This window comes from Choristoneura fumiferana, chromosome 6 (genome assembly GCF_025370935.1).
Source record: "Choristoneura fumiferana chromosome 6, NRCan_CFum_1, whole genome shotgun sequence".
NCBI lineage: Eukaryota > Metazoa > Arthropoda > Insecta > Lepidoptera > Tortricidae > Choristoneura > Choristoneura fumiferana.
In genome coordinates this window covers 3,238,406-3,247,956 of record NC_133477.1, presented here as the reverse complement: position 1 = coordinate 3,247,956, position 9,551 = coordinate 3,238,406, and the positions used below count along the sequence as shown (strand labels likewise).

The following is a 9,551-nucleotide window of genomic DNA, read 5'->3' as shown; positions in this document are numbered from 1 at the left end:
AAAGAATACACAATTGAATCGTCATTTGACGGCACATAATTTGTTATTAATTAATTTAACTGATAACTGAATATATTTCGTCGATAAGATAACTCGTGTGCGATAATATTTATAAATCCATTGTATTTACACTTATTGTAAAGTACTGCAGCACTACAGTAAAGTAGCAAAACCAATTTCTCACCTCAATTTTAATCCACTACTACATACTCGTACGTAGTCCGATTGGCTTGAAATTTGGTACATGAATAGAGATCTTATGACAGTGTAATGAATGATAAATAAAGTATCGTCAATATAAAAGGTGTATTTATATTACAGCTAAACTTGAATAGATTGATTAAACAATGTCATAATAAGCGTAAGGTCTGCAAGTGTTGTGTGTTTATTATATCTAAATCTTTCGTGATTTTCACTCATAGTCAAAATACCACGCACAGGACTTATCAATACTAACACACACGAGTAATATTTACCTCGACGTTTGGGCAACATTACAGTCACTCTAGACTCAATAACAATCTACTCGTGACCACGGCCACTTGACTGTAATGTTGCCGAAACGTCGAGGTAAATATTACTCGTGTGTGTTAGCGTGATAAGTCCTTTGCGTGGTATTTTGACTATGTTGTGTGTTTGTTTACAATTTATGTTTTTTTAACATAAAGCAATGCTATGCCTCTTTAAGCTATTATAAAGTATGCATGGTAAGAAGTTCTGCACCGAACTACCTTGCCAGCCATCAAGGTGGTGGATATCAAAGACAAGCGATCGAAAGAAGTACCTAATCATAAATTGAAATCACATTGGTGGGGTATGATTTTATAGGGTATTTCGGTGGTCAAAACAAACAAACTCATATATTAGGTATACAAAATCTTATTTAATAATCAGTGGTCTTTCAGCTTCTCTCATCATTTCTATCGCCGTTTCATACACTTGTTCCTTAGCATCTATTCCCCATATAAAATCATAGTGCGTAAACGAAGGCCTCGGTGCTTGTATCGCTCTGGCATTTGGCAAAATCTCTGATAAAAATAATATGTCCCTCCAATGAGCTTCGACGTCGTTAAGTCCGTAGTGCAAATTCGTTCTAACTGTGACTCTGCTCATGTCATACGGGGGAGGGGTGACTCTGCCATAAATGTACAGGTTTTGCAGAGTGCCAAAGTTGTAGCGGCTGAAGGTGCCAAATTTAATGCTTTGGGCGTAGTGGAGGACTTGCCGGAAAGCAGCGCCGGCTGGTGCATGTCCGAGGAAGACTGGAAGCATTGTCTGGAATAAAGTATGGAAACAATATAGATATAGTTACACTATATAAATGTAGTTAAGTACACTCCTCGTGCCACTTTTTAAGGTTGTGGTGTAGAAAAGTAATTCGTTTTAGTTCATGTACAAAGATTGAATTTGACACACAATAAAATTGTTTCGGGAGCTAAAAAAACATCACGAGCTCTCTTTTACTATATTCTTGGCAAAGAAACAGAGTTAAAACCAGGGCAATATGACTGTGGTACAATAGCTTTTTGTTAGTTTAAATTATACAATTGGACACTTAACAACTATCTTGTGTTTAGTACAGGATTATTAAGATGAAAATAATACAGTTCCTTGATATCGATCAAACTCCGCAAAGTAACACCCTAATCAATCAAGTATTTTGATGAGTCTTAGTGGTGTACTTGAGGATGGAGATGTTAATATCATAGTGTTCCCTAGCGACTTGAATATCTTACCGAGTTAAAGTAATCTGCATTTTGGTCGTTCACAAAAAGCAACAAGCAAAGTGGCTGTGTTAGAGCACCATCGCGACAGAAGTTGAATGTGATGAAGGAGAGGATGTCACTCTGACCCAACACTTCACCAATGCCTAGTTGACTTGCCAAAGCCTGCAAAAAAACTGTTACATGAAAAAAATGAAATAAGTTCATTGTATTTTAATATTGTCATGCTAAAGTAGTTTTATAAGTGCTTTGTTACTAACAATTCAATGGAACTTATTAATCTGCAAATAAATTATAAAAAAAGTATAAGAAATTATAAAAAAAGTATAAGAAATTATAACAAAAAGAATGCCTGGCTCTAGAATTATACTGTGCTAGGAATCCCTGTTACAGTATCAGGGAATATATTGACATAGTGACATACTGACATTCTGGCACCTAGTAAGTTTGATAAGACAAAATTTCTACTAGATGTTTTTTTTCGGGATGTTAAAGCCAGACAAGTTCCTATTTAGTACTCGGTAGGATCCTGTCACAGTCAACATTTTCCGCACTTATCAAAAAAAACTTGATAACGACAGCAGAGGCTCCCCGCGATAGGGTTCCACAGAGTGCTAAATAGGAACTTGCGTCGGTTGATTTGATTACCTCTAACGAGCATCCGATAATTCAACACAAATACTACTATCAATATTCTTTATTCTATCCGTGATTATGACGCTTTTAGAATATCGGGACCTAGATAAAGGTAATCACGGTCTAAATAGGCAGAAAATATGTCTGACTAGCCTTTACCCGCGGCTATGCTCGCTCGCGTTAACTATTAGATCTGGCTTTTGAATTAGATTTCCAAAATTACCCCATAATAAAGTTCCGCCGGAATTCTGGGAATCACCACACTATTTTTTTCAAAAAAGTCATCATGAAGGTGCACTACAACCGACAACAACGACCATTCTGTCAAGAGTAGGTATAGCAACTTACGAGTGGAAAAAAATGTACGTACAAATGTATGTACGTTAAAATTATAATAAGCTGGCGTTTCAAAAAAACATCCTATCCTTTTTAGCGTCTGCAAAGAATACGTTTATCTCGCGCCCTCGGGAACTACATAACTTTCTGAGATAGAAAGTATCCTATGTCCTTCTCAAAGTCCCAAACTATCTCCATACTAAATTTCGCCACGCTCTGTTCAGGGCTAAAGTGCGTGAAAGTGTAAAAAACAGCAAACAACAAGATGTCCTTGATGATAAAACACCAGTGACTAATCATTATCAAGGGAGCATAAATCCCGAATTTAAATGATAATCTCATTAAACCAGCAAAATGACGAATGCCATAAAAAAGACGTCTCTGGAATAATATGTTTAAATTACAGTTTACACTTATAATTCCTTATACTCAGTTTTTATGACCTCCACTATAGCCGAAAAGTCGAGTTAAATTTAGCATTATATCAGACACAACCTGGGTAGGTTTCTAGTTTGTTAAAGGTCATAAAATCATAGGTATAGGCAGGTTTTCTGCTGTTTAGGACTAACAAAGTAATATTTATTTATTTTTTCCACGAAGTCAAATAAATAAGTATATAGTGCCAGAGAAATTTACTTTTATCACATCTTTTATAGACAAACGACGTGAGTTCTAAAATATCTGGTTCCTAAGTAGCTTGGTAAGTGGATCGATTGCAGAAGCTGGATCATATTCAGGGAAATTAAAAAAAAATTGTAAAGCAAGATCAGCTTTTTTGAAATTGTACTCACGTCTAAAACTCTCTCGTAAGGGGACATCACAAGAAAAAACGTATTCTCGTTGTTGTGGAAATACGCTGCTGGTGCAAGACCTAGGAAAGATATGATCTTTTCATTATACTCGGGTCTCGATGCCGACATCACCAGGAAAGAAGTTCCTCCTTGTGAGTGACCGATGTAATGGACTTTCTCTTGGCCAGTAGTCTCCAAAATATAGTCTATATATGCTGGCAGGTCCAAGCTACCTATTTCATCCCAGCTGTACATCCAAAATTCGGCGTCTCCTCGTCTATCAGGGTCCATGATGGTGTGGTTTCTTGAGAAGGTATTTCCTCGTGCATTGAGAAGCCAAACGTCGTACCCTTCTTCTGCGAGAAAGTAACCTACAAAAAGATTGAAAAATATTAAATACTAACTAAGTTAAACGAACGCTTTGATTTTCATTGGTCAGTGGTATGTTTTTAAAGATACCGTCACGTACTTAAAGCGTTTCCAGGACCTAATGTCACGAAGTCGGCAGACGATGACAGAAGTCCGTGCAAAACTAGAACAGCTGGTCTGGGGCCAGGTTGGTTATTCCTGTCCCTGCCATGTGGGATCCGGTGAGCGGTCAAGATGTAGCCGTCAGATGTCACTACGTTGTGAGCTTCGAAGGGGTACTGGTATTTTCGAATGAGGCTTTCCTAAAAAATGTTACATTACGATAACTTCAAGTACCATAATGCAACTGCAGTTTTCAACTAGAAATTTGCTACGTTTACGAGAGTTACATTATTTAGGTACTTACTATATCAAGTCTGGCATCTTCAAACACATCAGAAGAGAACCTTGAGCTATCTGGAGAATTTTGGAACTGATCGACCAAGTTGGCATGCGGTGATCGACCGGCTAAGACACCAGCAAACAAGGTCACTCCAACAAGCACAACCCGAAACATTGTTTCCTAGTAGACTAGTTTCCTGCCATCGGTGACCTTATTATATTATCTCTAGTTAATTTAAATTTACAATCTGACGCTGCAAAATCAATGTCCACGATAAAGGAGATTACTTTTATCTTACGTTGTTAATCCCCTAATTAATACTTGTTATTTATTTTTTATAATTAATTAACGTCAAAGATATTACAAACAAACAGACGTTCACAGACTAAGATCACATAGGATTTTCCTAATATAACGCTTCAAATTCTTGAACCCGAAGGCATATTCGCACATATAGTTTCTCTCCAAAACGATAATGGAGTTCATTCTTGGTTCCGTTTTAATGACTTGTGTTGATATAATGACTTTATAAATTCAACAGCTTTTGGGGAGAGAATGAATAAAAAGATCAATACAAAAAAAGTTTAAAAAATATATAATTGAAAGATACCTTAATTGTTAATCAGTCAAGTCTTTCAGCTTCTCTCATCATCTCCAACATTGTATCAAACACTTGCTCTTTAACGTCCACGCCCCATACAAAATCGAAATGCGTAAAAGAAGATCTGGGTGCTTGTATCGCAATTGCATTTGGCAAAACCTCTGATAAGAACAAAATGTCTTTATAATTAGTTTCAGCATCATTTAGTCCGTAGTGTAGATACGTTCTAACCGTGACTTTGCTCATGTCGTAAGGGGGTGGAGTGACTCTGCCGTAAATGTAGAGGTTTTGCAGAGAGCCAAAGTTGTAGCGGCTGAAGGTGCCAAATTTAATGCTTTGGGCGTAGTGGAGGACTTGCCGGAAAGCAGCGCCGGCTGGTGCATGTCCGAGGAAGACGGGAAGCATAGTCTGCAATAAAACAAGGATTGATGATTTTCTCCTGAGATAATTCTAAATTGTAAGAGGATGGATTTTTTGGTAGTCTGTTCTAAATTAAGATATTCCTATATCTCTACGTTTTTTTGGAATTTGTATTGCTACATACAAGCAAATTATTCCAGACCATGTATACTTTATAGTCATAAACTTAAACAGTCTTTAAGTTAATTACGTGTTTTATCTTCTTAAAAACGTAAATGAACGTGAATGATATTTACGTAATAATAAAGTTGGTTGACATCGATAAATATCAAAATACAAGCAAAACAACTTACCGAGTTGAAATAATCAGCGTTTTGGTCATTAACGAAGTAAAACCTACAAATGGGCTGTATCGCTGAACCATCGCGACAGAAGTTGAACGTGATGAAGGAGAGGATGTCACTCTGACCCAACACTTCACCAATGCCTATTTGCTGGGCGACGGCCTAAAACAAAGGTGGGTGCTACATAAAACTTAAAACCAGCAACATGAGGAGAGATCTCATCAATACTACAGGCGTTATTTATTAGAGCAATGAACTCTTAATCCGTATGCAAAACGCTACGATAAGTGTTATACAGATTTGTACAAGTAATTGAATAATCTTTTACATGCTACGGGTGACCAGCGGGCTGGCAGCTATTTTGGGCAAAGAATCATCCTCGCGATCCAACGTGGCAATGCTGCCAGCCTTCTGGGCACAATGAGCAGCGACGGTGATCTGGGGGGGGGGGGGTTTATTTGTAAGTAGGTTAGTTTTAGTTTAATTTTAATTATTGTATATAGTTGACAGTTGTAATGATGATGAAAACGCGGGTAGTTGTGTGCCGGTGTCAGTTTCGTCAGGTAGTCGCGCGAGCAGAGCGGCGGCGCGCAGTGCGCGTGTTGCAGCAGCCGCTGAGTCGCGTTGCTCCGAAGACGAAGGGCTACGGATTAGCCCGAAACATGTCGAGCTAAACTCGATTTAAGACGTGAGTTATCCGGGTCATTATATTTAATATGAGTGAGTCTCGCGGTAGTTTCATGTTCAAAATTGTATATAGTTCTTTTTTAATTTAAATTATTGTTAGAAAGTTATGTTTAATAAAGAAAATTATATCATTTTTACATTGAAACAATGCAGAACATGACGGTTGATGAGACCCTGTAGTGTCTGGTATCGCTTATCATTTTCTGCATTGCGATTAAGAGATTATTGCTGCTTTTCTAGGTAGCTAAAGAAATAAAATAAAGAGTAAATTCTCTCAAAATTTAAAAAACAGTAATTTACTAGAAAGCTTATTAAAATTAAGCGTATAATCAAATTCACTCACGTCCAATGTTCTTTCATACGGGGACAGGCCAACGTAAAAGAGCTGCTCATTATGGCGGAAATATGCAGCTGGAGCAAGACCTTGGAACGATATGAACTTCTCGTTATACTCTGGAAGCATCGATGTCAAAACCAAGATAGAACTTCCACCTTGAGAGTGACCTATGTAATGGACTTTTTCTTGCCCAGTAGTCTCCAAAATATAATCTATATATGCTGGCAGGTCCAAGCGGCCTATTTCGTCCCAGCTGTACATCCAGAATTCGGAGTCTCCTCGTCTATCAGGGTCCAAGGTGGTATGGTTTCTGGAGAAGGTGTTTCCTCGTGCGTTAAGGAGCCAGACGTCGTAGCCTTCCTCAGCGAGAATATAACCTAGGGGCAGAGAAATTTCTAGAGAATAGTTACAGTATTGCAAGGTATGATTATACCATTCCAATGGTGCTTTTTGTTATCACCTCAATGTTATCTTAAATAATAAATACCATTATTATGATATCCTACCAAATATTTATTTAAGTGCTCATATGGGCCCCTAGTTCTTTTTATAATTTTTTGAAAAATTGCCTAAATCGACACTGTTACATTCGAATACATCCTTCTAAAATATTTAATTTAAGTTAACTGTTAAAATGTTTAGTTTGTCGTTTCATGGGTCAACATAACCGTAACTTTAATCTGTTATCATGATACCAAGAGGCTTTTGTTTTAGATTAAGATTATCTAATCTTATACCCAAGGCATTTCCAGGCCCCAACACCAGAAAGTCAGCAGACGAGGACAGAAGACCGTGCATGACCAGGACAGCTGGCCTGGGTCCCGGCTGGTTGTTCCTGTCCCTTCCGTGGGGGATCCGGTGAGTAGTCAGGATGTAGCCATCTGACGTCACCACAGTGTGGGCTTCTAATGGATACTGGTATTTTCTCAAAAGACCTTCCTGAAAAAAAAACGGTGAGGCGGCTTGAATATACGGCGTCTTTTAAAAAAAACTAAAATATTTCACCAGGTGGTTGGGTTAGGTGGTTGAACTGAATACCTCTGTAAATGTTTTGCAGTGTTTTTTTATTGTGCTTGACAAATATATTTTTTTTATTCGACTGGATGGCAAACGAGCAAGTGGGTCTCCTGATGATAAGAGATCACCACCGCCCATAAACATCTGCAATACCAGGGGTATTGCAGACGCGTTGCCAACCTAGAGGCCTAAGATGGGATACCTCACGTGCCATATAACCGGCTGTCAACCATTTAGTTAATGTTCAAATAACACCGTCTAAAGCGCAACTACAACACAACACACACACACACAAAGATCACGCCTGTATTCCCAAATGGGGTAAGTAGAGCACACGAAACGTTACCGCTTCTTTTAGCAATTTTAGGTTTAAATTTTGACAGAAAAAGGTACAAAATAGTGAGAAGTACAATGGGAATCAAAAATTCACATAAAAATATTTATATATTCAGTCACGCTAATCCAACTAGTACTGAAATATTTCTGATTCATTTTAAAACACCCTGTATACATTAAATCAGAGGAAGAAAACAATATTGGTATGGTTGATTATGAAAGATGAAACGAACCGCTGCGCGCGGGCAAATGGAATACTATACCTACTAACTACATAAGGGCAATATAAGCGCTATTGCTTGCAATATTCTTTTTGTGCTTATCAGAAGTGTTTAATGCTTGTAATTATGAAATAACTACTGGACTTCTGGATGTCATTTTGGTTCGAAGAGCTTTTTAACTCTGCATTGTGCCTGCTGTTAATCACCCGTTTAATGTTGAGGAAGACAATTTCTATTTGTACTTACTATGTCAAGTCTGGCATCTTCAAAGACATCAGTGGAGAATCTTGAGCCATCTGGAGAATTTTGAAACTGGTCTACCAGATCGGCGTGAGGTGATCTACCACCTAAGACCACAGCAATAAGGGCTGCTCCAACAAGCGTCACTTGAAACATTATATAAAACCAACGAATGCGCTACTATTGTGAGATATCATTAGTCCGATGTTCTCGAATTACAATCGGAAACCGAATCGACGATTGATAAGGCGGATTATTACTTTATCGTAGGGAAACGTTGATTTCCTAGCCGTGCTTGCGTGATACACGATGCTTACGTGATTTGGTATACTTTAATTTAAAAAAAACTGGAAAGTATTTTTGTCTAAAAAAAACAACTTCGCTCGCAAAAAAATATGTTAAGTTTAATAACGCATGAAACAAATGTGCGCTCGCGCTGGATCGAATTGAAGTTATTGCTACTAGTTTTCGAACGAATCATACTTACATTAGCAAAATATAGTATCCCAGTCCTTGCCCAAAGAGGAAATCTAAAATTACCGCTTATAATGCAAATGATTTGGAATTAGTTAAAAGTTTGACTAGTCGCCTGGGTCATTTCAAACTCTACCTAATTACTTTTTGTGATTCAGCAAAAGTGTTCTAAAAAGAATTAAATCAATACGGGTCTAATACTTTATTTTTAGGGTTCCGCAGCTCAAGCAACGGCACCTTAATAGGATCACTTCTGTCTGCCCGTTTTCTCAGGAATATTACAGGTATCAAGCTTAATTTAATATCAAATATTCAAGTCTGCAATTCCATAAAGATGCAAAAAAAACAACCGGCTACATCAACGTGATCAAAATTTACATAGAGTGACTCGACGCTGCATACATTTTGCTCGGGAGCGGGGCTCTGTTAACACGAAATTTCTACGAAACCATCGGTGCACGAGTCCGACTCGCACTTGGCCAGTTTGGCACTTTTTGAATGAAAGCTATAAATGCCTAAAAACATGTTGAGTCCATGAAACAGACCGTTTTTTCCTAAATGGACCCACTCTGAACTCTACATGTAGGGCCTTTCTGGCCTATATTATGATACGCACATTACAACTAGTGAAACGTAACATGAAATGAACACCTTGATATGCAAGTAAAATGCACACTTCGCGCAGACTACGAAAAT

The 9,551-nt window shown here is 37.9% G+C and overlaps 2 protein-coding genes across 2 annotated transcripts; both read right to left on the bottom strand.

Moving 5' to 3' along the window:
* Window positions 1-879: 879 nt before the first annotated feature.
* On the bottom strand, window positions 880-4,412 carry LOC141428576 (lipase 1-like). The gene is made up of 5 exons (XM_074088583.1): window positions 4,263-4,412; window positions 3,957-4,158; window positions 3,359-3,858; window positions 1,737-1,907; window positions 880-1,275 (listed from the first exon to the last, which is right to left on the bottom strand). The coding sequence occupies exons 1-5, from the start codon at window positions 4,410-4,412 to the stop codon at window positions 880-882; spliced, it is 1,419 nt and encodes a 472-aa protein (XP_073944684.1).
* A 403-nt stretch (window positions 4,413-4,815) lies between these two features.
* On the bottom strand, window positions 4,816-8,588 carry LOC141428522 (lipase 1-like). Its single transcript, XM_074088516.1, has 5 exons — window positions 8,388-8,588; window positions 7,305-7,506; window positions 6,574-6,944; window positions 5,553-5,705; window positions 4,816-5,247 (listed from the first exon to the last, which is right to left on the bottom strand). Exons 1-5 carry the CDS (start codon window positions 8,535-8,537, stop codon window positions 4,861-4,863), a joined length of 1,263 nt encoding a protein of 420 aa, XP_073944617.1. The 5' UTR covers window positions 8,538-8,588; the 3' UTR covers window positions 4,816-4,860.
* Window positions 8,589-9,551: the final 963 nt, after the last annotated feature.

Excerpts from the sequence above, each read along its gene's own strand:
- LOC141428576 (XM_074088583.1), bottom strand. The coding sequence starts at position 4,412 with ATGTTTCGGGTTGTGCTTGTTGGAGTGACCTTGTTTGCTGGTGTCTTA. Across the intron at positions 1,908-3,358 it reads GATATTTTAGAACTCACGTC|GTAACAGTTTTTTTGCAGGC; the intron begins GTTTGTCTATAA and ends CATTTTTTTCAT. Across the intron at positions 1,276-1,736 it reads ATGCAGATTACTTTAACTCG|ACAATGCTTCCAGTCTTCCT; the intron begins GTAAGATATTCA and ends ACTTTATTCCAG.
- LOC141428522 (XM_074088516.1), bottom strand. The coding sequence starts at position 8,537 with ATGTTTCAAGTGACGCTTGTTGGAGCAGCCCTTATTGCTGTGGTCTTA. Across the intron at positions 5,706-6,573 it reads CGTATGAAAGAACATTGGAC|GCCGTCGCCCAGCAAATAGG; the intron begins GTGAGTGAATTT and ends CCTTTGTTTTAG. Across the intron at positions 5,248-5,552 it reads ACGCTGATTATTTCAACTCG|ACTATGCTTCCCGTCTTCCT; the intron begins GTAAGTTGTTTT and ends GTTTTATTGCAG.